This window comes from Hippoglossus hippoglossus, chromosome 15 (genome assembly GCF_009819705.1).
Source record: "Hippoglossus hippoglossus isolate fHipHip1 chromosome 15, fHipHip1.pri, whole genome shotgun sequence".
NCBI lineage: Eukaryota > Metazoa > Chordata > Actinopteri > Pleuronectiformes > Pleuronectidae > Hippoglossus > Hippoglossus hippoglossus.
Genome location: NC_047165.1, coordinates 24,472,450 through 24,499,965, shown reverse-complemented (window position 1 = coordinate 24,499,965; position 27,516 = coordinate 24,472,450). Strand labels below are relative to the sequence as shown.

The following is a 27,516-nucleotide window of genomic DNA, read 5'->3' as shown; positions in this document are numbered from 1 at the left end:
AACTATTTTGAATATTCTAAAAATTGGTGGCCAAAGAAATCTGAGAAGAAGGCTGGATGTTTCCGTATTGCTCTGAAGCAAAAAATCACACAAATGTATTGTGTGCATCGTCTTTCAGGCTCTGATGTCAACCCACTGGATACTTTTCCACATTGCTTCTTCTTGTGCACAACACTGAAGCTCTATTGCATAAGACAGTCCCCACTGTGCAGTTGCCGGCACAATTTTTTTTTTATCAAAGCTACAATATCAATGCAATATCACATTAGCTGAGCTAATTTAGTTGAGTTTATCAAAGCTAAAGTCAACCAACACATGTGTCACTGTATGCTTGGCACACGTTACTGTATGATCCAGTGGTACTGTTCCTGCAGCTCTGGCCAAAACACCTCCACATTTTTGCAGTGTACCACTATAAGGGCGACTTAGTCTCAGGAGGTAGAGCGGCTCGTCAACTTACCAGAGGGTCGCCGCTCTGATCCCAGCCCTCCATTCTACATGTCAAAGTGTCTTTGGTCATACTGAACCCCAACTTACCTGTGTGTGTGCATGATCACAGTATAGGAGTGATCTATGATAGAGAAAGAGCTGCACATAGATCAAGACTAGAAAAGCTCTATATAAATACAGATCTTTCACAGTAAATGTATTATTTAACATTACAACTGGGAGTGGAAGGGAAATTAAATTATATTTTGTGAAGTTGAAAAGGAGTGGTAGATAAAAGAGAAGGTCCCCACTATAGGAAGAACAAACCATGTGTATGTATATGCCCTGTGTAGAGAATGTTGGCAAGTGGAGGATTCCAAGTACTTGGGCAGTGGAAAACCAACACTGACGCTGTGTACAAGAAAGGAATGAGCAGACTCTATTTCCTGAGGAAGCTGAGATCTTTCAACATGTGCAGCAAGATGTTGGAAATCTCTATCAGTCTGTTGTAGCCAGTGCACTGTACTTTGCTGTGGTCTACTGGGGGAGCAGCATTGGAGCATGAAGTGGAAGTGGAGAGGAGGGCACTGAACAAACTGTCATCATGGACAATCACTAGCACCCTCTCCACCACCTAGTGGACAGACAGCGGAGCACTTTCTCCAACAGACTGGTTCAGCTGGCTGCAATAACACTGTACAACTCTGCTTACTAACTGTGATAACTGTAAATTTGCGCATTTTATATTCATATTCTTAAGTACCTCATTACTGTATTCAAATGCAGTGTCTATCTATCTATCTATCTATCTATCTATCTATCTATCTATCTATCTATCTATCTATCTATCCATTCATCCATTTTATTTTTAAATGTATGTCATTTTCAATTCATGTCTTATATGAAGTGAGGACCCTGGTCCTTCCTGTTTTGTTTCATGTCAAATTGTAGCAATAACAGACATGAGGTTATTTTCCATACAACATACAGTTTGTTTTTATCTTGTCAGTTGCAACAGAATATGACGTGATGTTTGTAACAAGTTGATGTAAAAGATTTGACCCAAAGGGCGGAGGGTAAAAATCCCACGCTGTATCCTAATCCAGCACGCTTGATATGTCATCGTCATTGTCTCCAACCCAGGCTGTCTGTGCTATTGCTCATGAGGATTATACACAATCTGTCATGAAGGAAGTGTGTGTATGTGTGCACATAAGAGGCTGTTGGTGTAATCTGGGAGCTCATTCCCTAATGCCATACTGCTTTCTATCTCTCACATGGCATTATGGGTCTCTGATTTCAGTCCTTCCTGCGATGACATCATTGTGCACCTTAGTGGGAGGAAGAGAAATGAACAAAAACTGGAGAGTTCTGTGTGGAGACATGTTGGTTCAGTGCATTTACATGATGCTCTCCACTGTACAGTGACAGCTCAGTTTGAAATGACAACTGCAACTGCCTCCTCTGTTCCTTTAATGAATAAAAGCAGCAGTGATGCGTCACCATGAAGAGGTCAGAGGGTGTGACCTTTGACCCAATCAGTACATTGTGGGTGTATGTGTGTGTTTCAAAGGTGAAAGATCAACCTCATCGTTTTTAATTACGGTGGCAGAATTTCTTACTTATAGCAGCACTTTGTTTCCCAAGAGTCTTATTTTCTAAAACACAACTTCAGTGATTTTTTTTTCAGTTCAGCTGAGTCCCATCATTACTCTGCTGTATACATGATCAATACATTTGTTAAGGCTCAGGAAGCAGATACATGGGAAACCATGTTCGATTTTATAGATCATATATAACCAATTATAATTATTAATACTATTTTATTATTGTTGTGGTTGTGATGTGTTATGAAATAGGGAAACCCCACAATAACAAACCGTGTCCCTGTAAAGCCTCTGATCCCAGAAAAATCAGGGGGAAAAAATAAAATAGAATATCATGTCAAAATAAAATAATAAAATAATCAATACAATTTCACGCATTTTCATTGTCTTGGTCTTTAAAGTAATTTCGCCACAGCAACAACAGCTCACCATCCACACACACCCTCTCTCATACCCCCTCTGGAACAGCCCCAGATCTACAGCAGCACCGCGCTACGCTCTAACATCCACGCCGAGAAACCGCACTCCTGTCCCGGGTCGTTCAGCTGGGAGGTCCGCCCTCTGACTTCAGCAATGGAGGAGGAATAGACGGTGGAGGCACCGATCACCGACCTCTTCAAACTGCATCAAGTGCCCTACACTTAACTAACAACCGGAAACGAGGATTAAAAAAAAACTAAACTGTATGTGACAGTCTTGGGATTAGTGTTTGTAAATGCACATGCAGTACAGACATTTCAAACCAATAATTGGCAGATGTAATTCATTTTTACATATTTCATTATCAGCACTCGGAGTCTTATTTATGGACCCAGTATGTGTTTTTTAGACATTTAGAGGCAAATGGTCGGTTTTTCTCTTTTGGCAAGAAAAGCATATAATAAGAACCGTCGCTAACGAATGTACCAACACCAACCATGGCTAAAATCATAGGATTTATTCATTTTAAGGCTAAAAGCTATTGGGTGTCAGTGTCACTCGTGTTAGACAAAAAATTAACCATTTGTAATAATGTGGCTTTAGTTACAAATCCACCAATATTAACGGAACAGTCTTATTTTGAAATTCCCGGCCGGATGTGTATCCTGATGATGCTCGGGTGAACTTGATGAGCCTGTGGTCATACCTCCTCTCGCTCAGTAAGTTCAGGGTCCTCACACACGCCGCCCGCCGCCGCTGACACCTCGCCTCACTTACTTGGACCTTTGCTCCACCACCGGGGTTTCCGTCTGAACGCTGCCAGCGAGAAGAGCACCATGGCTCGCGTGGGGGTTGACGGGATGCCGGAGACGGCCGTCGGAGGAGGAGTGATGCTGAACCGGCGGAGGAGCAAAGCCAGACGGAGGAAGCGAAAGGAGTTGTTCGGCGTCCAGATGTGCTTCACGGGGGTGGTGCTGGGGCTGGTCGCGGGGCTCCAGTGTGTGTCTCAGAGAGCAGGTGAGAGGCTCTTCTTTGTTCCACTGTCGACACGAACCACACGTTCATCATGTGAACAAGACAGCCCGGCGGTCAGCAGCTCGTGGCTGTTTGGAATAGCTTCTTTTTTGGAATGCCTGAAACATCTAAATGAGGCTTTGCTGTGATGAGTGTGCAGCGGGAGGTTCAGAAATCATGTGTAAAAACAGGTCAAACAGTAGCATCGGTGGAGTCGAGAAATTCCTGACTTAGGAACAACACGGGCACTTTCCAAGTGTGTGCTCTATAAAATAGATGGGAACCATATGTAATAGTGTACTGTAGCCCACAGTGCTGGCTCTGCGAACCGATCAGGCTGTCATTGCTCGAACACACATCCCATCAGGATGAGAGTCAGTGTGTCTGATTAGTGTATCAGCTCACATGACGTACTGTCAGTGTAAAGCACACAACAGCAACATCATCACCAGCAACAACAACAACAACAACAACATGCATTCATGTAGCTCAACATCTGGAACCAATAATCCCTGGAAGTGGTCGCAGTGTCTCTGCTGCTCTGTGTTGTGGACTTACTCAACAGAAATCATCTCCTGTTGACGACAGGAGGTGGAGGACAACCGGTCAGCTGGGTATTACTGTGTCAAAATGCTGTTCATACCTCATGCATCATGATCATGCTGACTCAGTGGCCAACTTGAAGACAGCAATCTTGAAGTGGAAACACAAATGAAGCAGTACACTCACACAAGCTCATCGCCACCAACATGGCTTTTCATATTGACTGCATGAAGAAAAGCACCATGTCATTGCCAGCTCTGAGCTCAGCCAATGTTTTGGTGTCTTTTGCCAAGTAGGTCTTGTAAGTGGTGAAGTCAGCAGCCCAGTTAATGTTATTTAATATCACAGACTCTCCTCTGAAAGCTGCCCAGTGGTGTTACCAGGAAGTAAACACAACAGCTGGTGCAGATGTGATATATTGAGGACAAGAAATATTTCAGTGGACTCTCCTGACGAGGAGACACAAACAGGGATTGAGGGAGGCTTAATGAACTTAAGCGACTCATGATAATTTATCAAATAATAAAGGGATATAAATCAATATTTACATGCAAGATTATTGAATTTATTTTACAAAAAGTCATTACAAAGATCCTTACACAATTCTTTCAACTGAAACAGTAAAATGTATAAGTGGCTCTACAAGTTCTCCAGAGACAGTAAATGCCACCGTCTAGTCCTGTCAAATCCGCAACTGTGAATGCATGACATTTTCAGCAGTGTCACGCTTCATTTTGTGAGAACATATCCCAAGTCTAGGTACATTATGATCTGGTAAAAAATTCAATTCAATTCTTTTTTATTTCCTATTTCATAGTATATAGCAAAATCTATTATTGTGGTTTCAGAAAAACAGCCCAAATGCTGTGATAGAGTCCATTAAAAAAAATCCCAGAGTTAGAATGCCTGCATCCTTCTGAAAATGTGTCGAATGCTGTCTTGGTGGTTCAGTTTGAAAAGGACATACAATGATGCAGAAGAGGATGTTCAGAAAAAACAAGTGTCATACATTGGGAGTATAGTGTTCCATGAAATAAAGGAGCTAATATGGTAATTGACAGGTTGCAAATCTGAAAAGTATTTTTTTAGGTAGGGTGATTAATAATCAAACCAAAATGTTAAATATTCAGGCTCCATCTTGTGAGGATTTACAGCTTTTCATTTTGCTGGTCGGAATAAACATCTCAATTGATTTTAACATGTCAGGTCGGGATATTGGAAACTGTGATGGGCAGTCTTGACTTTTTCTGATCAAATCCATAGTTTTAAAAGAATTGATTGTGGCAGTCTTCAATAAATGATTTCATAGTTTTATGTGATGTATGGGATGCGTGCAGTTTTGAGCTAACAGGATGAACGTTATGGCTAAAGAAATGCTTGTATATTGAACTTGAGTGTATTCTTCTCATTCTTAATTAATTTCTTTGTTCTTCTCTCTTTCTCTTTCCCTTTGTTTGATTCCCTCTGTCAAACCTTTTGTTAATGCTGTTAGTGTTACAGCTGTTATTTTCATCATCAGTTCATCTGCTTTACATAAAAGTACATTTTTAACCTTGAAAGTTTGTTTACAAAAGTATGACTTAGGGGGTACTATAGCTTTTTCTGGAGCTTTCAGCTGTTTCCTCATGTTATGGAGTTTGTTTGCAGTGTTGTGACTACATTTGTCAGTAATAATTACAGAGCCTAAGGTGCTTTTTTCAAAGTCCTTATTTTCACAACGCTAGCCTAAAGCCCAACACATTAAAGATATTAGAATCAGGAATGTTTTTTGTGATGAAAAGATACATTTTTTTCTTTATAATGACAGATTAGTCAGTTTAGTTAGTGTAGTTTAAATTGTTAAAAATTGCCAAAACAGTTGTCTGTGAAAGTCACAGTTTTATAAGCACCTAATTCTTTGAAAAGATGAGACATTTCATTAAAATGATTAAGAATGTTCAGTGGTGACATTACATACTCTACATTATATGGGAGCAGGTGGGTCCCGCATCTTGCTGAAGGAAGTTTGGCAATTTGACTGGTGAAGAATAGAATTGAACCAACAACCCTACGAGTCAAGGCTAACCAGCTGTACTACCCAAGCCCCTTTATGGACGAACTGTTTCAGCACTGAACTGTGTAGTAATTAGACCAAACCCTCCATGTTGACCTCCCCTGATGGAGGAACATGTTCTGAGTACTATGTTTTCACAGAGACGGCCACATGGGAGAGCAGGACCTCCTCTCATAATGGTGATGATAGCAGCCCTCGAGCACACTGAGCTTTTCTAGGTCTTGAACACACATACACACAAACACACACGTGTTAAGGTTTGTGCATTACCCCATGTCTTTGCTCTGCCTGTGGACCAACACGTGGGTGTGCACACACCTCTCCTCCTCTCCCCTTGTCCTCCTACTTGTTTCCTCCTGCAACCTTTTAATTTCATCCATGCACCCGTCCATATCTCCCCTCTTGAAAATACAAGGTAAAAGCAGGATCCAGGAGAAAAGTGCCATAGGAGGGAGGATTACCCATATGAGCAAACACATGTTACTGCTGCTATTATCTGTAGGTTTTAATATCATTGAGCTTTGCAACTCTAGCCAAAGTCCCTCCATCATCCATCTGTGACAAACCTAAAAGACGTGTGTACCAGCCAGACAAATGGTCATGCTATAGAGAAGCCACTAATGGCTGCTCAGTATATCTGCTATACAGCATTAGTCTCCAGATGATCTCATTACATAACTTAAAGCTCTCATCGGTGGGTCCCCTTCTCTTTGCACACAAGCAGGGGGCGGGAGCGGCGAGCAGAGGAGCACAGACGGAGCACTTTACGCTGACGATGCCACAGGACTCAGAGCTGATTTAGACAAAAAGGAAAAGAGACAAGAGGGAAGAGAGGAGGAGGCGCAGCGAGGAGGTGATCTGAAAAAGAAAGGGAGCAAGCGAGGACAGCGTTGGCAGTGATGAAGGGAGGAGGAGGGAAGAAAAGAGAGGGAAAAAGTGAGATGAAGTGGGAAGATGCAATGGGGGAAGGCAGGCGGGAGAAGAAAGAAATAATGAAGGAGGGAGCTTGTCCGTGTTGAGGTGGATGAAGTGGTGATGGGCGAAAAGGTTCGAAATCAGGGAGCAAGAGGAGAACGAGGAGGTCACGGTTTTGAAAGGAATGCAGCCTTTATTTCATTGGTGCAGGGTCTTTTTATAAAAATGTCCAAATTAATAATTTATTTATCTTTTAGGCATGAAGCCGGTGTTTTATACTGAGCAGTTTCTCATGAGTGTAGCAGCTGAAAGAGGATCAACTTTGAAAAGAAACAACTAAAAATAAAAGACAGTTTTGTTTGTTACAGCAATGGTCATATTTTTATTACATTTAGGGCGTTATTCCTCGTGATCTAACACAGTGACATGGCTAAAAAGAGGTCCTGCGAGGAAATAAACAATGCTGTGAACCACCATCACTGATTAAAGAGACTTCTGAGTGATTCAACTTTGACCTGCTGCGGGGTGTGGACACTTCTTCTGGTCAGTGGTTGTTACGTTTCAATATCTGAGCCTGTGAACATAAACATTTTAAGGCAGAGATTAACACCTCCAAGGTATATTTTTGGCACCAAACATCCGATCACAGAGGTTAAAATTCAGTGATATGTGTTGCTTAAGGCACAAGAAAGTAAAGTAAAACTGCAGCTTAAACCAATTCAGTTTTGAACTCTGGAATTTTGATTGAATTCAGCTCAAATGACAAGTTCTATTTAAAGTGTTGTAACAGATTTCTCCTCCATGACAGTGGTGGCCAGGGCTCATGGTTGTTGTAGAATTGATAGTGGACCATCATTGCAAATATAACAAAAAGAAAAATATCACTTTGCAAAAAATACCTGTGCATAAACCCATATACAGCCTATTGTAAAGACACAAAGCATTCACTTACACTCCATTAAAATGCTCCTCTTTACCCAGCACAGTCTTAACCATGGACTATAAATAAAGATGGACGACATGACAGCTCCCAAAATTGAAGCCAAAACATATTGACCACCTTCTGGTGGCTGGCTGCAGTAGAGGTCATAAACCTTAACTCCTCCATGTTAGCAGATGGAACACTGACCAAACTAAAAAGTCAAATTACACATCAAACAAAAATGACCAAATATTGTTTCTATCATTTAGTTAGTTGGTATCACACTGATGTAAGGGTTCATGATTCTGTTAAAGGTTCAGTGTGTAGACTTTAGTGACCTCTAGTGGTAAAGGTGCATGTTGCAGCTGAATACCTCTCACCTCACCCTCTCCTTCGAAACACGAAAGAGAACCTGTGGTAACCTTCAGTTTAAATAAAAAGGGCCCATTTTAGAGTAAAGAAAACAACCATTCGTACAATTTAGATGAATCAAAATAGTGAAAACATCACTAGGATTATTTTATATAACATTTCTGCCTATTGATCCCTTTCACCTAAATCTTACACTGGACCCTTCAGTTTGGTTTTAAGACTGACTGCTGAGACTGATAATAGACTTAACGATTGGTCAAGAGTGTGGATCAGCAGGACCTTGATACACTCACTCCAATCCACAATCACTACTCTGCAGACTCCAAATGTAAGATGCCAGCCCCCGTATTCAAGATATTTTGGCTTCCTTTTTTTACACAATAGGAGGAAAATGAGATCTGTCATCCACCTTTTTACACACTGCCTGCTTGATCATCTTTATGTACAGTCTCAACAGTACGCTCTCTAGCTCTGCTAGCATGCCTTAACAAACCTCACCTCTGTGTTGCAAATTTCTGCATGAAATTAATGTTAAAATACCAGTCCATTAATTTTATAATTGTTTGAAGTAACAGTGTCACATAAACTGCAAAAACTCACACACTTTACAGATAATTGAGCATGCATATATTCCCAGTTAAAAGCCTGGGAGGAGAAAAGGGAGTAACAGTAACACATGGTTCACAAAATCACAGAGTCACTATATGTACCGACAATTAACTTTCACAGAAACGTGAACAAACGCGCAACATTAGAACAGTATTTGATCCCATGGATATATGTTGCAACGATGGGAAATACAGCACCTCAGGTTTTAACATGTCCTTTCCAATACATGCGCTTAAGATGGATTTTACTGCTAATTATGGTGCAACAATATTCATACTACCACAGCCAACTTTGATGTGTGCAGTATTGTTGTAATTACCCATAGTACATATATAAGTTGCAGTCAGCTTTATTCTGCTGAACAGAGGTCTGCTCACCATCCGTAGACTGTGAGTTAAACCCTTAAAGCACTGCTCCAAACTGTTACTGTTTTCAAATTCCACGTCACTAGAGGAAACCTTGGATTTGAATCAATCACAGTCAACATTTTGCAACATTTTCATTCTTTTTTCTTTGGTGGGTCTTCAGTCATTTTTATGACAGTTCTCACCTCCCCACCTGAAACAAGCAACACCCCCATCACAAGGGGGAGTCCTTGTAATTACTTCAGATAAATACAAACAAGCCAAGGCATTTTCCCCTTAAAGCAGATTGATGCATGAGAAAATATTAAAAAATGTCATTGGAAAAGAAACATTAAAAACAGCATCAGTTTATTCAAGCCAATATTATTAATCATTATCATTGAGAAGAAGCCATCAGACTTCTCAATACAGGACACTCTTCAGTTTACAGTGTTCTGTCTATTTTTTTCTGATACTTGTCTTTGTTACTCCTCTGACATCTAATGGGCTGGCTGCAGTGCTAGAGAACTTATTCCCATGGGCTGTTTCGATTGTATCCCTTCACGTGTCCACATGTATTATTTGCATTATCAAGGGATATTTTGCATATTTGCTTTGAAATGTAACTTATATTTGAATAAAATAAAAACAACTTGCCATAACACCTTAGCTTTGGTACTGGTACTAGGTAATTTTAGATAACTTACAAAGTCAAACCTTAAAGCTCCACTTATCAATATTTTTAAAGTAAGGATTGGTTGAATTACTGTGTTTAATATGAAAGGGGTCTTTTGTAGTCATGGAGACAGAGCATTGTTACCAACTCCGAAGTTCCTCTTGTTTGAAAGAAGCCTTTTTAGCTTCTTGCAGCTAGTTTTGATTTTACTGCCTGCAGCATTACTCTTCAAATTCAGTGCTGTTTTCAGTCACAGGGGGCAGCACTTATCAGGAAAAGTGCTCTGACAACCCAAGAGACACTAGCTACCTAGCACCAAATGGCAAAGAGGTAATGCTGATGAACATAGTGGAGCTAGCTAAAAGTTTAAAACAAAGATATAGAAGGAGACTAAATATTTGTCTTACATAGTACTATTACTCAGAACCCTAAAATATACCCTAAAAAAGACAAGAAAAGAAATGCACCTTTAAATTACGTTGAAAAACAAGCAGTTTTGCAAGAATACAATATAAAACTGGCAGTAATTATACAAATTCAAAACCCTGTGATCAAAGAATAACCAAAGAAGATGATGAATTTGGACAAAAATTCAGTACTTGACAGTTTTCGACACTAGATACCTGATGTTCCATGGACAACTTTTGGTCAATGCTCAAATATATTTAAATCAATTTGAATGACTTTATAGTGCTATACGTAGCATCTTTAATCTATAGATATCTGTGCTTTTTGGGCCTGTGACCCTCGAAAACAGAGGCATCTCCTAAATTGCTGTCACTCGTTCCAGCTGTGTCAGTCTCATACCTACGCTGTGATCCACAAACACACACGCACACACACCTCTGAACGCAGGCTTGTGTCTAATTCAGCTGCATCTGGGTCAGCCTGTGTGAACAGAGAGCAACATCCCCCCAGTCTGAGGCAGACATAAACAGCCCTGCTCTCCTTTTTCTATCCATCCATTTCTCCTTCCTGTCATACTCTCTCCCAATCATCCCCTCCATCTAGCGGCCACTATGCTCTCATCTTGTCGCTCTCTTCCTCCATTTTGGTGGCACTCGGCTATCATTTCGTTGTATACCCCTGAAGCTGCAACCCTTTAGTCCTTCGTAGCACCCCTCATGCTACAGTTCTCTTTCCTCTTCCTCTCTTTTTTTCCCTCGCTCCCTAGCTCTCTCATGTATCATCAGCATGCAGCCTTCAAAAAGCTTTTCACAGAATTTGCTCCAGCACCGCTTGCCTGTTTGTTGACTCATTTATTTGCTGTTTTGATTCACCATCCCATCTCTGCATCATTGCTTCTGAGTTAAATACAGTCCTCCCGGTGTGTTTACACAAGCGTATTCAATGCAGCTTAACCTGAGAAGAAAGAATTCATGTTTTGACATTTTCTTACTACGGGATACTAATTGTTATTGTACTTTGTCACAATGCCTAAGCTTTTTTTCCAAAACGTTAGTTTCAGTAATTTTTCACCACAGGAAATTGAATACAAAAGTATTGCTTGTCCTGGTTGATAGAGATACAGTAGTATAGTGGTGGTTACTGCTGTATTGGATTTTGTGGATTTGACAAAAGCTTCACATTAAGTTATTTTAAGTACCAGTAGTGGAGGATATTTCAATTTTCTATAAAACATGTCAGTGTTGGTATGGGCCACCATATCTGAGATTCTCTTGTACACACATCAATGTTTACCAGAGGATGGACTATAACTCTTTCTAAACTACTCCTTAAATTACATATATTTTGGTCACGTTATTTACTGGTCCGAGTAGCATTATGAATGTTTCTACCCAACCTTCATCCTTGTTTTAACTGTTTTGGTCTCTATCAACAAAATATCAGGTTTGTTAAGTAGTAAATTCAACACCGGCTTTTCACTAACTTAACTTTTTTTCTTGTTTGGTGTTGAGCAGGTTGTGTACAGAATTCAGTTTGTAAACTTTGTTTGTGAGTTACGCTGGAAGTATAACATTGATACATATAAATACTTTAAACATTGACCCAACTGTCCGATATGTTAAAAACTGTTTCTTCTAATCAATGTTGTAAAAATTGTAATTTTTTTCACGTATTCAGCTACTCGTGGCATCTATTGCACTTCTGTCGGTCCTGGGAAAGGGATCCCTCGCCCCCTCCCCCCTATCTCTATCTCTTCTCTCTTCTCCTCCCCATTTTTCTCTGCCCACCCCAACCGCTCATTGTGTGAACTGTTGGGTTTCTCTATAATTTTTGATGTCTCGACCTATATATAAAGTGCCTTGAGATAATGTATACTATAATGTGGCGCTATACAAATAAAATTGAATTGAATTGAAGTGTGGTTACACTAATCAAAAGTCAATGCAGACAATGCTCGCTGTAATATTTGTATTGTGGAATGCAAAACTGGTTAGGGCAACACATCTAACCTGAGGAAACATGGCTGCTGCAGATACTGTTAGAAATTTAGCATGGCTGCTGTAGGCACCAAAGAAGGTGAACCCTCCATGGATGATGAAGCATTTAGTGAGGCATCAAAATCCTCATCACCATCTTCAGGGAATACAATAGTAATGATAAAGTTTTAGTTTTTTTAGAAAAACCTACATACAGAGTACCGAAAAACATACCATGTGTGTACTGACTTGGATTCCAGGTATCAGTATAATGTTATTAGGTTGTGAATGTGACTCAAACCTATTGATGAGAGCAGTGAGCCAAACCATAACAGTCAAGTCGGGGGTTGTAAAACCAAAACACTGAGATTAAAGACATTAAAATACTTCTGAGAGCTGAGGGGAATTTACAGAGCTGAGCGATGATTCTCTGGATGATCACTGTACCCGACAGCTTCAACATTCAGTTTAGTAATTTAATCTAAGGTTAATATGAAAATATGGATAACTGTAGCTTTCATGTTTTTCTAACCGACAGTATGACTTAACACCGTGAGTCAAACTGATTCACAAGAGAAATTTGTGTGAACTGTGTGAATATGTGGACAGGGAAGCATGTCAGGAACACACAGATTAACCTCTCCCCTTTGCTGTGAGTGACTGTGCTAAGCATGGATAAACTGACCTTCATCTGTACTTGTGCACAATTTACTACATGCACAGCAGGGTCATACACACAAGCACACAAATGTTAATGTTAATGTTTCTCACGTTTCAGGAAAATGTGGCAACGCACCACTGCAAAATCAAGAGTATAGTAGCTACAGGACAGGAAGTGTGTGTGTGTGTGTGTGATGAATGAAACAGGCAGAATATGATGTGCGTTGGTGTTGATCAGGGACTACATTATATGGGCATTTTTCTCTTTTTCTCTCATTCACTTGTTATTTGTACTGCTTTGTTCTCCCTCTTTCTCTCCCTTTCTCTCCCTTTTCACTCTCTCTTTCGTCACATCTGTTTTCTGCTGTACAGCCCTTTTGATCCAATGGTCATGCCACACTTCATTACAGGAGCTGCTCTTTGCAGGATTTGTGACAGCGAGTGCAGGTTTTGATAGATGGCTTTGTGTTATTGTAACAAGCTAAGCACCTAATGGGCCCTGTCTTCTCTCTGGGTCAGATTGGTGAGGATCATATTGTCCTCTGTGGCTGGATGATGGACAGGATCACACTCTTGTTAGTCTGTACAGTTGTGCCAACACAAGGCTGCAGCCGCTAGCACATACTGTATATGCACAGATGGATGTAAGGCCAATATTGTAGCAAAAATAATTTTGGTGTGTAGAGTTTTGTAACTGTTTCTAATTTCTTTCCTATAACCAGAGTTATGAATGTGAGAAATAATCAATCAATCAATCAATCAATCAATCAATCAATCAATCAATCAATCAAATTTTATTTGTATAGCCCATATTCACAAATCACAATTTGTCTCATAGGGCTTTAACAAGGTGTGACATCCTCTGCCCTTAACCCTCAACGAGAGTAAGGAAAAACTACTAAAGAATCTGCTAATGATGGATTTTTTTTACACTTTGTGCTAAGATATGCAAATATGTACAGGAATCTGCAAATGTTTGCTCAGAATCTGTGTGTGCATAATCAGATTTGAAATCGTGCAAAATCTGTAAACGTGTTTTGAGATTTGTACATGTGTAGGCACATCTGCAAATGTGTGCACAGATGATTGAATGTAGACAAATCTGTAATTTTCTCACATAAATATTGGCTCAGTATATGTTGATATATTGCTAATGCATTGTGTAAGCACAGTGAGAAGGTAAAAGACATCATTGATCTTCATCTTTATCAGTATTCTCTGTCCATCAAGAAGAGTTTAAACCCACAACTTTCAATCGGGAGCAAAATCTGTCTTTCAACTATAAGGCAAGGCAATTTTGTTTATCAAGCACATTCCATATACAGAGGTAGATTCAAGGTGCTTTACATGGAAATTAAAAAGGAGGCAGAGCGGGTCGCCCTCTTATTAGAAGGTCGGTCGTTCAATTCCAGTCCCCCATTCAGCATGCCTAAGTGTCCTTGGGCAAGATACTGAACCCCAAATTTCCCCCCGACGGTTGTGCTGACAGTGTGTGACTGATGTGTAATAGAAAAAGTGCTGTGTGTGAATGGGTGAAATGCCAAATAATTTACTATAAAGCACTTTGAGTGGTAATCAAGACTAGAAAAGCGCTATATAAATACACACCATTTACCGTTTTAAAAGAAAACTATTTAAAATCTGAAAGCACCGTTTAAAAAATGTTCAAGCAACATTAAAATATTTAATAGAGTATTATAAAAGAGATACAAATATTAAAAGAGATAAAAAGTATAAATTTGTACCAAATAGAGCTGTGTTTCGGAATACTATAAAAACAGAATGAAGTACAGTGGTGGTATGACCTAATAAAATAGCTTTGTTTTAAAGGCGATTGTGAATAAAAATGTTTTAAAGGTCCAGTGTGTAAGATTTAGGTGAAAGGGATCTATTGACAGAAATTTAATATAAAATAATCCTAGTGATGTTTTCATGAGTGTGTTTCATCTAAATTATACAAACTGTTGTTTTATTTACCCTATAATGGGCCCTTTATATTGAAATACTTTATGGAGGCCGCCATGTTTCTTGTAGTAGCCCAGACTGGACAAACTAAACACCCTTTGAGTTTTTATGAAAACTGAAGGTTACCATAGGTTCCCTTTCATGTTTGTTCCAGTGCTGTGTGACATAATGACTAAAAACGACTTCACCGTGTTTAAATTATACCATGGGTACCACTACAAGACCAAAAGAAAATAAACGAAATAAAATGGGACATTTGTCATGATAAATATCATAATCGACTTTTATCTTGATATCATTTTTGGACATATCATCCAGCCCTAACTTCACTACACTATGATTCATCTTGATATGTTGACAAATAAAACAACATTTTTACTTGAAAGTTTCCATTTACCACGGCACTGTATCATTGTGTCTACATGTGGTTCAAACTGATCAGACCTTGTCTCGTGGGGGTATGCAGGGTCCTGAGAGTCTGCTATGTGTCATTGTGGGATGAATGAGAGATCAGCACTTTCCATTTTCCCTGTTCTGCATTAGTAATGTACCTTGAACGGACCAATGAGCTGCAAGTGTGAGTCACTCAAAACTCCTATTGTACCATTGTATTAACCTGTGGATGACGGCTCCATGCTTTTGTTACTGAACACCAGGTCTTAGCACAGGAGGCCCCTTAAAAACTCAGACGCAGACATGTTCACTCATCGCAATGCCACATATTCATCTGGTCTCACTGACACAACAAACTGCACCTGTGGGATGTAACACATCTTAAAACCAATTGTTAATTAAATTGCACACCAACAGGATATAAACATACAGACATTATTATGTGAGTATTGTACAGGACGCAAGCCCTGGGCACTGGGGTGGACAATAGTAAATGCAAGTCCAAATACGACACAAGCTGTGCTTTTAAATGGAAACCGCATTTCTTTGCACGTCACCTTTCATAGTTGCTCTTTGTCACATTTTTTAATTGACAGTAACTTTGGATTGAGGTTTGTGATGGGCAGGCAAATATAAAGGCAACAAGAAATGACAATGCTCACATGTGCAAAGTTTGGAAGGTGATACAGAAAGACCTGCCATGAGCCCTATAAGACAAATTGTGATTTGAACACAATTTGATTTGATTTGAAATACAGAGCAGAAGCACAAAGCAAATAGGATGGTTGAAAGTGCAGCTCAGACTTGTGTTGTAATCATACATAAAATAATGTTTGTTTAGGGGGTCCGTGGTCATGTATTTGCATGCATTTGTTTGTCCTTTTCTACGACAGCCAGTTGCTGGTCCATTATATTCGGGCTTTCCATATGTCCATCCGTCTATCCTGCTCTTGTAAATGCAATATGTCAAGAATGCTCTGAGGGAATTTCTTCAAATTTGGTACAAACATTCACTCAAGGATTAACTGATTAACTAATATTGGTGGCCAAAGGTCAAGGTCACTGTGACCTCGCAAAGTACATTAGAACACTTCTAAGAAAACTCATAACTCATGACATGTTCTTAAACTGCAAAATTGTTCACACCTGTGTTCTTATATTGATGAATCCCATGTCTTCGTAAATTGCTATTTATCATAGATTCACACCCTTCCTATGCCCATAAATGTGTTGTGTGCACACAGAAATCACAAGAACTGAGAACAAAAATTATCATGTCAAGAATGTTAAAACTAAAATCTAAAGACCACAACAAAGCTGTTTTTAGTGTTAGCAGTCAATATAAAATAACACATGGGATGCAGTTACACGTCCAGTGGAAGCTGTATCGGGAGAAAGTCGCACAGTTGTAGTCTCAAAACGGAAGTCAAGAGAAATATTTTCAAACACTGAAGAGAGAGGGGGAAGGAAAAGGGTTTGTCACGTTGACTGTGCAGATTTTTTTCACACGCCTATAATGTGGGAAAACAATCAATAACCATTTGTGTGAAGGACAGAGTAAGACAAACTCAGTGCAGATACATTAACTGCATTGGGCTGGGGTTGAGTTTGCACACACACAAATTTGTATTTGTCATATACACTGACCATACACAGTACGATGTGCAGTAAAATGATTTTCTATTACTCTCCATGACAATGATATAAAATAAAAACATTAGTTTTACTATTTTGCAGAGACAAATAGTATGAGGAAGGAAGAGATATATACAAATATATAAAGTGCGGGCATGCGCAGTTTATGTGCAACCATGAGCGAGCTGTGCAGAGTATGTGTGAGAATGTCAGAACCTTCGTAAAAAACTTAGTAAGTGGGATTTAAAGAAGAAATGAGAAGAAATATTTTTTAGAACGGTTGGTGAATGAGGCCCAATGAGGTTATCATGAGAGTCCTGATTCCATGGAAGTCTCTGCTTATGTGTAATTTAAGCCTGGAGAGGGATGAATCCTTAGCAGAGCTGATCCATGTGTGAGTAGACTGACTGCATGCACTTTGAACTGTGGATTACATGTTGGAGAGCACTGGGTTATCCGCAGTGTGGTGATGCTGAGAGCACGGACACTAGGATGCAGTGCCTTGTGCATTTAGTCAGGATAAGGTAATTAAGCACAATAATGATAAGTTCAGTATGACAATGTGTTTGTGCATACATGAGCATGTGTAAGAGTGAAAAAGGTGATGAGTATGTTGATGTGTGCACTTTACTGGAAACATTCAGATATTGAGCTGATAATTAAGTGGCCACTTAGCTTATCCATCAGCAGCCAAGTCTCTCTGTCTACTTTCAAGTTGCAAGTGAACACGCACTAATGTATTCTAAATATAGTATGGTAGGATTTCACGATTGATTTACCTTAGTCATGGCTGGATCACCAAAAGGGAACATTTTGAAACTACCCTGGGACCCTGGAGGTCAGAGGGCCTTCAAGTGTGTGTGAGAATATGCTCCACCAAAGCTTACTCAACTCCAACAACGATCTTTCATTATTCTGTCGCTGAAATGATGAGTTGATTAATCGATAAGAAATTCAACAGTTAAAAATCAGCAAGACTTTTGATAGCTATTTAATGATTTCAGTAATTTCTTGAGCAAAAATGAAGAATCAGTATTTTCAGCTTTTCAAATGCAAAGATTTATTTACTAATTTCATGTGAAGATGCCACAATTGCCTCTCTGAATTTGTTATGGTAATTTTCCAATATATCCGATGGTTTATAGACTAAGCAACCAAACTTCAGAAAACAATTAGCACAATAATGGACTATTATTATTAGATGCAGCCCCTCCTAATTTCTTAATGTTGAGGCCATGGGGCTCTGTGCCAAAATGTAGTTCTTAGACTTGACAATTATATATGAACAAGAAAAGCAGAGGTCCTTACTTTACATATTAGAGATTTTGTAAGCATATATATATAAATGATCTGAATTTATAAAGAGCTTTTCTTGACTTGATGACCTCTCAAAGTGCTTTACAGTACAGTTTTTCCATTCACTCATTCGAACATTCATACAGTGCATCTATGTGCAGCACTTTGTCTATTACACATCACACATAAACTGTCAGCGCAGCCCGTCAGGGGCATTTTGATGTTCAGTATCTTGCCTAAGGAGGCTTCAGAAATGCAGAGTGGAGGAGCAAGGTATCGAACCACCGCCTTTCTGGTTAATGAAACTGGTGTGTTTGTTTGTCCTTGTCAACTGATTGTCCCCAATCTATTAACAACAGCCCCATCTCTTACCCTCAGGAGCCTGTTTTCACATGTTAATAATCAAATCATATGAACACACACATGCACAGATAAAACATTCAGGGCTCTGAAATGATGGATGAGCAAATCTGATCAAGGGTCACTGAGTTTGTCTGTGGGCCACATACTGAATAAGATCTAGCTGTGATTAAACACTAGACACTATTTCGCTCTCTCTAACTCTCTCCAACTCTCTCTCATCCTATCTTTCACTCTTTGTCTCTTTGTCTCTCCCTCTCCCTCTCCCTCGCTCCCCAAATACGCCCTGGCTAATTCATCACCCAACCCAAAGCCTTTTTTAGCACCAGTCATGTGTATTCTGGGATCTCTTGGAGAGACAGATGAAAGGAAGATGAGTTGAATAGAGGGGTTCATTCCTGAGGAGTGTGGCCATTGTATAAGAATCTGTTGCTGTCTTTACGTCTTACCTCTTCCTTTATTCCTTCATATTGTCCTAGCTTACTTGATTGAGTTGGTAATTGTCAATGTCTTTCATGACATGGTACTGAATGGTATAGTGTGGTAAATGGGCTGCATTTATATAACACTTTTAAGTATAAGAACTATGGACTTCGTGTCTAAGTTTTTTTACACCTTAAACAACAGACTTCAGAAGTCCATAAGAATGGAAAAAAGTTTTACTCGTATTATTTGTCATATTAAAATAGTTAGCCATTTAACCCTTGTATGGTATGGTATAGTGTGGTATGCTATAGTATAGTGTGTTATGGTGTATATTTTAGTGATACATTTTTAACACAATACTTATTACAAGTAAGTGTTCTTTGCCATGCTAACAATTATTTCAGATTGTCCATTGGAATAGCAGAGCTTTGAGCTAATGTCTTCATATTTGTTTAATAATGTTTGCTAATTCACACTAAATACAGCTGAGTTTGTTGATAAAATGAAATGAAATTTCTAACATAAAGGGAAAGAAAGGGTTAGGAAGCGGCAGGTCCAAGCTCATCAATCAAAGAAAAATATAATAATTTTTAGTAACTATTACGTGTTGTATATCTAACTGGGCATTAGCTGTACAAAGTGGGACTTGAGAAACATGGCTCACCTTTAAAAAAAATCGAACTAACTGTTATTTTCAGTCCAAGATGAGAAACAACTGGTGTAAATCTTTTATTGCTGGATTTTGTTACTGAATCTGTCTAGAATCTGTCAAAGAATAAAGGTTGAGGTCACGGTGGCCTCACAAAGTATGTTTATGTTTTTCTTGATCTTAAAGGGGACATAGCATGCCCATTTTACCACAAGTTGATATGGTTCCTTGGGGTCTTAATGGAATGTCTGTAACATACTTTGGTCAAAATACCACAAGGATCATTTCAAACAGCACCCTTTTTACCCTGTCTAAAACAGCCCTCCACAGAGTGACCTGTTTTGAGTGCCTGTTCCTTTAAATGCTAATGAGCCAGCTCCCCCCTCCCCCCTCTCCCCCCATGATTTTAAACGATATAAATTACATATTTTATATGATATAAATTATCAAATATGCATCCCATACTTTGTATTCCCCTTCTGTTGTCCTGGAGTTTTAATTTTCCCAATCACATAATTAAATGTCCCCCTCTGCCCATCCACTACAAGCACACAAGCAGACAGACAGAGAGAGAAAGAGAAGGGTGGGGGGGCTATGAAGACCATCATTTACCCCCGAACCCCGACATTCAACGGGTACAACAACAAGCGGAGAAAGCAGAATCGCGGGCTGACCTTATATATACAGTCTATGGGGCTGACCAGCGGAGAAATGCTCGTCCCGTGTGAACAGCCAGGCGGCTGCGCGCTTGAGAACGGCGCTGCGCTGCCTCGCAGCGGCGCTTCCGCATCCGGTGTACCCCGGCGTAACTACTGTAACCCAGCGTACAGTAGAGCTGAACACTGCGGAAGTCTCCCACACAGCTGGCAGTGTGGAAGACCGCTGCGAGGCAGCGCAGCGCCGTTCTCAAGCGCGCAGCCGCCTGGCTGTTCACACGGGACGAGCATTTCTCCGCGCTGGTCAGCCCCATAGACTGTATATATAAGGTCAGCCCGCGATTCTGCTTTCTCCGCTTGTTGTTGTACCCGTTGAATGTCGGGGTTCGGGGGTTACAGTAGCGCTGTACACTGCGGAAGTCCATGTAGGGAGACTTCCAGTTCCTTGTTACGACACAAAACCCAGGAAGCGCAATCGAGTCGCTCAAGCATGACGTTTCTGACTTAGAGGAACTATAACAAAACGCGCGAGTGTTTTTTCCCCAGAGTTTTTGGGTTGATAGACATGCCAGATACCCACATTAACCTGTAGAAGCACTAACAAAGTGGAATTTGCATGCTATGTCCCCTTTAATATCTTAAGATCAGCTTGATGGAATGTCTTCAATTTGATACTCGACTCAAATGATTTTGAATTAGATTTTGTTGGTTAAAGGTTAAAGGTCAAGGTGGCCTCACAAAACATGTTTCTTGCCTCTTGAACATGATATGAAGTCTTCCTTGAAGGAATTTCTTAATTTTAACCATTTGTCACTTTAGATTACCTGATTAGATATCAGTGGTCAAAGATGACAAGGTGATACTGAGATAGACAAAATTAGGAAACTGAATGTACAGATAGGCCCTCAAATCCATAACCCACAATGTTTTGTTCCATATCTTACCACCAGCATGAGACAAAAATATATGAAAATACCTACACGCTTAATCTCTGAATTCTATGAGTGGCTCTTGGATGATAATGACACGGTCCTGTGTGTGATCGAGCTCTCCTGCAGCGATTAGCCTGCAGGGCCCTTTGTTCCCCTGAACAATACAAACATAATCACATTGCTTTTCACCTGCACTTAGTAGGGTCATAGGAACCCATTACGCTTTTAATTACTCAGATCAGATTAATCATACTCTCAGATGTGTGTGTGTGTTTGTAAATTTGTGTGTGTGTCTGTGCTTGTGTGTGTGAAAGACAATTGGAGAGAAGCTAATTAGAGTAGAGATTAGAAAAGCACTTCCTATTTAAGACAAATATGATGAGGATATACATCTCTTCACTGGTAAGATAATGAGTGAAACTCCTTATCGACAACCTGTTCTTCACTTGGAGAACTCAATGTTTAATCGGAAGTATGGTTGCCACAAGCCATTCCATTAAAGACTAACTGTTGGTTATCAAGTGGGATAGATATTATGTATTGCGTTCCAAAGACAGGTGAATATTTGTGGCATATAGGCTGACTGAGGCTTTAAGTCTCTTGGCTTTCAAAGTTGTTTATAGATTGGTTTGTCACTAGTTAACTGACCAAACAGGCCACTGAATGCTGTGTCTATGTTCCACGAATACGTTTTAGTTCCTGTTACAACCCTTAGCTCGTGTGGGAAGGGGAACATAAAACCAGGTGTAATTGGTTAAAATAAGTTATTAATTACACAAATGTTTGGAGCAAGATTACAAAATATAAGAGTGACGCAAACTACAAAGGAACAAGGGCCCAAGGGTGCTGCCCAAATCAAAGAAATAAATACAGAGAATAACAAAAAGATGACTCTAAACCTAGAGTTAACTAGTTAACAAAAACAGTTAGCAGAAATAGAACCCAAAATCCTCACTATTTCAGGAAAACAAAAATATAAACGGACAGCACCCGTAAACCTAGTGTGGCTAGCACACGTCAAAAAACCTACCATGTGATTTAACAGATCAGTTTTTAAATCTTATACCCTGGCCCAGTCTCCAGCAGTGTAAAGCCGTGATGAGTCTAAAGAATGCCTTATATACAACAATCACAAAACGAGCTAACAAGGTTTAGAAGCAAGACACAAGAGGCATGTCTGGGGAGCTGAGTACAGCTGCCATGCCTGAGCTCATAATGAAATGCAGAGACAATATGTGAGCAGGAAAATATATACTGAGTGACTGATGTAGGTATGGTGAAGGCAGTGGCGGGAAACTGAACAATGGGAGGAAGTGAAGCTGGAGACCATGAACAGAGTGAGTGAAAAACAAAATAAAACAGGAAGTGAGTGTTTAGTCCAAGGTCATCACAGGTTCAGTCAGGTTTAGGCACAAAAATGACTTGGTTTGTTTCAGGGAGGATCATGATTATTTTATGAACATTTTGTGATATGGGTTAGATTTGGATGTTTTGCTGGAGGAGTAATCCACCCCGATCTCCCTTAACTTAGAGGCTTTATATAACATCTGCTAACTTCCTCTATGTGTCACTGAATGTGAAATGTTTCACTGCTTTTGCTCTTCGTGAGAGGACAGTTTTATAAGACGGTGTAGAAACAAAGGAGCCTCCTTAGGTTTACACAATGGTTACCAGTTTTTATTATTTTAATGGTCCTGGCTGAGGATCGTGAACTTTATCTTTCGTTACTGCGAAGATGAAGCCAGCCAGAGGCCTGAATCAAATCCGTAGCAAATGCACATCTTGTATAATTCTTTAATTTTAACTTATGTAATTTTTAAAAGCACAAGACACACTATTCTTTAATCTCACATTTGAATACAGTGTTAAATGTATAAGTCCACAAAGGACTACATAGACTCAGATACTTGCAAAGAGCTCGTTGTTTTGAGACAGATGTTTAGTTTTGTTAAGCTTTGTCTAGCTTAGATAATTTTTTATTAATTTCCTCCAACCCAAACCTCCTGTGGGATACACAGAAAATACGTCACACACACACACACACACACACACACACACACACACACACACACACACACACACACACACACACACACACACACACACACACACACACACATACATCCCTTCAGTCCATCTTTGTAAAATTTAGGCAAATACACCCTGATTACATAACTATCTTGTCTGAAGTCATATCTGCACCGGAGAGACAAATTGTACTGAAATTTGTGTATGTGTGCACACATGCGTGTGTGTGTGTGTGTGTGTGTGTGTGTGTGTGTGTGTGTGTGTGTGTGTGTGTGTGTGTGTGTGTGTGTGTGTGTGTGTGTGTGTGTGTGTGTGTGTGTGTGTGTGTGTGTGTGTGTGTGTGTGTGTGTGTGTGTGTGTTGGGCAGATCTGCACACATAAAACATTTCCACAGTGATAGTGCTGCTCTGAAGCTCATAAATGTTCCTGTGTGGCAGTGTGGAAGAAGTAAATCATGCAGTAAGTCTTTGTGTCTATAACTTTTTGCATCATGAGTGTTTGATTGACACAAGGAACATGACAAGGGCTGGGCAATATGGCCTAAGATCTTTATGACAATATAATCTGATGGTAATGCTATAGAATGTGATATGTTTTTCCTGAAATTTCAATATGAAGGCATTGTTTTTCCTATTTATTGTGAGAAGTGCCTTTCACAGTTTTTTGACAGTTTTTCCTTTTGGTAGTTTTTCCTTACTTTTATTGAGGGATAAGGGCAGAGGATGTCGCACCTTGTTAAGCCCTATGAGACAAATTCTGATTTGTGAATACGGGCTGTACAAATAATATTTGGTTGATTGATTGATTGAAATGCACCCTAGAAATGCATCCTTCCATTCCCAAGCAACAAAGGATCCAATGGATGGATGGATTCTCGAACCAAACTCTCCCAGGCCTTATTACGCACCAGTGATGAAGCTTGCTAGCTAGCTAGCCATGCGGGTGGCCGAGCTGTGGTAAGTGTCGCAGCTCAAAGAAGATAACGATGCAACTGTAAGGGTGGGACAAGCTGGTGGTGACACAATAGGAAATCCTCCATAGACCAGACTTTTGGTTCACCCTGTGCAGTGTAGATGTGGCCCACATAGAGAGACGAATAGGCGGAGTCCTCCAAAGGATAAGGCGCGTGAAATGAGACACAGCTTATGTATAATAAAGGCATGATTTAGTGAATTGCTGCCTCCAATGGTGTTGTTATGTCATTGCCTTTATATCTATGAAGGCTCTACCAGTCCGCACAGTATGGTAAGGTTTAATACTGTAGAGCAAATCCACTGGCGTACTTTCTTGTTACACAATCCACCCATAATGACGATTTTGTTATACATTTCAGACAGTGTGTCATGTTGACAGCATGTTGGTTATTGTATGTGACATGTATACTGCTCATCTAAAGTGACATGGATCTGCTGTAGGCCAGAGAGAAAAAGCAGATTTAGTTTGTTTGACTGCGGGAAAGGTCAGAAAAGTCAAATTAGAATAGAAACAGAATCACAGTTAAGATGATTTGATATCCCTCACAGGTTGCTTCTTCTTTGACTATAAACCAGCCTTATAGTAAGGATAGGTCTTTCCCCTTTCTCTTACATCAATTTATTTTGCATCGCATCTGATTTTGACCAAAAAGCTATTAAGTAAATTTCTTGTCCGATAAAGCACATTGCAGACATCTGTGGTTATGATATGAACCCAATACAAATTTGTTTTTAATCAATAAAAATATGCACTTGAATTTGAGTCATACTATCTTTATTCATCTGATTTGACCAATTACACAAGTGACACAAATGTGACTGTTTTCAGTGACATTGAGAAATCAAACTGCTGAGAAATCATACTGAATCATATTGAACAGCTCTGTTGCTGAGTGTGTGTGGAGGCCATTAGAAAACTGACCTGACAAAATCCATCATTGATTTCTCTGTTTCTTCAGTGATGCTGTGTCAAGGTGTCATCTACCATATCCATCTCTCACATTAACTCAACATTCAACACGACTGCAGAAGTCCATCTGTTAAGTTTTCACACACAGCTGCACAAATATCTTGCATGCACTCTAATAGACTCAAGACACAGCTTGTTCCAACACTTCAAGTAGAAGATATATGTAGCGCTACTGGTTCAAATGTTCTGTGTGTTCCACTTTGGTTTTCTTTACCAATCAACTCATTTTCTGATCCATAAAATGCAAAATAGTTAACAGTCCAAAACCAAATATGTTCAGTTAACTATTCATAGGAAAGTTCCTAACCCCACAGCATGTTGTCATTTTGTTGTTTCGGACAAGTTGTCCACTGTGCTGAGGACTGAGATAAGCCTGTCCTCTGAGTTAAAAAAAATTCAACTACAAGTTTCCATGTGGTTCAGCTTTTTTTATTGCATATTTTGATTCTGTAAATATTTTTTTTGTTTGACAAATATTTGCTATTTATTTAAATAAGTGCTGCAAATTGTCCTGCATAGTAAGAGTTTGGTTCATCTGTTGTTCATTATTAGAAAGTCTGGATACTATTTTCTATTTACTAAAAAAATGTTTGTAGGCCTATTAGTCTGATTCATTCTGTTTTACTCTGTTCACAGCAGCTGCAGGTGTGTGATAATATATAAATCCCCATTTTGATTCTTTATGCTGTTATTTGCATATGCAATCATTATTTGGAATTTTTTATGTGACCCAGACACTTGACAAGTAGTAAATCCTTACATTTGAAAAGCTGGAACCAGCAAATCCATCATTGCTTGATCATTGGTTATTAATTTCAGTTTTGCTACACATGTAACTGTAGGACTAATTGTCTCAGATAAGATTATATGACTTATTGTGTTCTAAAGTATTATCCGAGACAGTAGATGCTCAAATCATGCGGTTGCTAATTTTATCATCACAGTGTGTAATGACCTCTTCATAAATTCCCAACATAAATTAGACGAGCTTCTTTGATCAGCACAGGTGAACAAAATACAATGCCCACATGATGAGTTATGTAATTATACATGCACAGTACATATATGTAATATGCATGTATTGTATAATAATACATAAAAAAAACAGTAACCTAGTTATTTTATCTCTTGTGATGAGGAGCCAAGAATGCTGCTGTCACGTGCAGTATGTTATCGCACCGTATCGTATGAGACACGTGCTCATGGCCTGATTCTTTTCTCTCCAGGGACAAGGCTGGAGCTAGCACTCACTGAGGGTACACACACAAAACAGAGATATGTGATGGCCGTTCACACACATACACACCATACAAATGTATACACACACATCACACATTCAATGCATAGAAACATACACAGACACATTTGTTTTAAACAAAGAAATATGTGACACACATACATACAGAACTTAAAGTCATACACACATGCACATGCCTGCCAAGGGACGCTAATGAAGATGAAGTAGCTAATTAAGTATGACAGTGAGGAGCGATGGGCGGCCATGTTATGTGACATTATTGGGTTAGCTTGGACCTATAGACTTAGGATTCTGTGGCCAATATAGGACAATGTTAGAGAGCGGGAAAGAGAGATAGGTGGATGGATCAATGCAATGGGGAGAAGGATATATCAAGATATATAAAGAGATAGAAAGAATATTTTTAGGTTTATGCCTAAAACACATATGCCTATGCCTTATGTGTTATATTAATATTCCCCAAAGCATTCTCTCTAGAGACACACACACACACACACACACACACACACACACACACACACACACACACACACACACACTGCTGGTGTAAATCTCTGAAATGGGTGGTTCCTCCATATCATCTGGAATTTGTGAACATATTTATTCAATTATACACCTTTCTCTATGTATTTATCTCCCTGTTTCTGCCTGTGTCTACCTGCACTGATAAAAAGTAATATGAACATTGGATCAAGGTGGTGATGTATAATGTGGAACTGTAAAGAAATAGCACCAACTTAATAGATGCCCTTAGCTCTATGCAACATTTTAGCCTCTTTCAGATTGTCTTTCTGCTTTAATATTTTGGTTCAGACTCAGTGCCATATTTGTAAAGAAATGATGTCATGAAAATTAAAACACAAATGGAGATGACCATGTGATGCAGAGTGAGTAGGACTGTGTGAACTTTGGGCTAAATCCGGAAAACTACGTTGGTTCCAGAGACCCGCGGAGGTGAAAAATGTCGGAAGGCGAGGAAAATGACAGCCTTGTGACAAGGATCAGTGAAGAAAGAGAAAGAGTGGA

The 27,516-nt window shown here is 39.5% G+C and overlaps 1 protein-coding gene across 2 annotated transcripts in view; it reads left to right on the top strand.

Annotated features, from left to right (window-relative positions):
• The first annotated feature begins 3,123 nt into the window (after positions 1–3,123).
• The window catches only part of slc24a3 (solute carrier family 24 member 3), a 79,640-nt gene continuing 55,247 nt past the window's right edge, over positions 3,124–27,516 (top strand). For both annotated transcript variants that reach the window (XM_034609455.1, XM_034609454.1), the window contains exon 1: positions 3,124–3,473. In XM_034609455.1, coding sequence (XP_034465346.1) covers positions 3,293–3,473 — 181 coding nt within the window. In that variant the 5' untranslated portion in view covers positions 3,124–3,292. The remainder of the gene's footprint in view (positions 3,474–27,516) is intronic.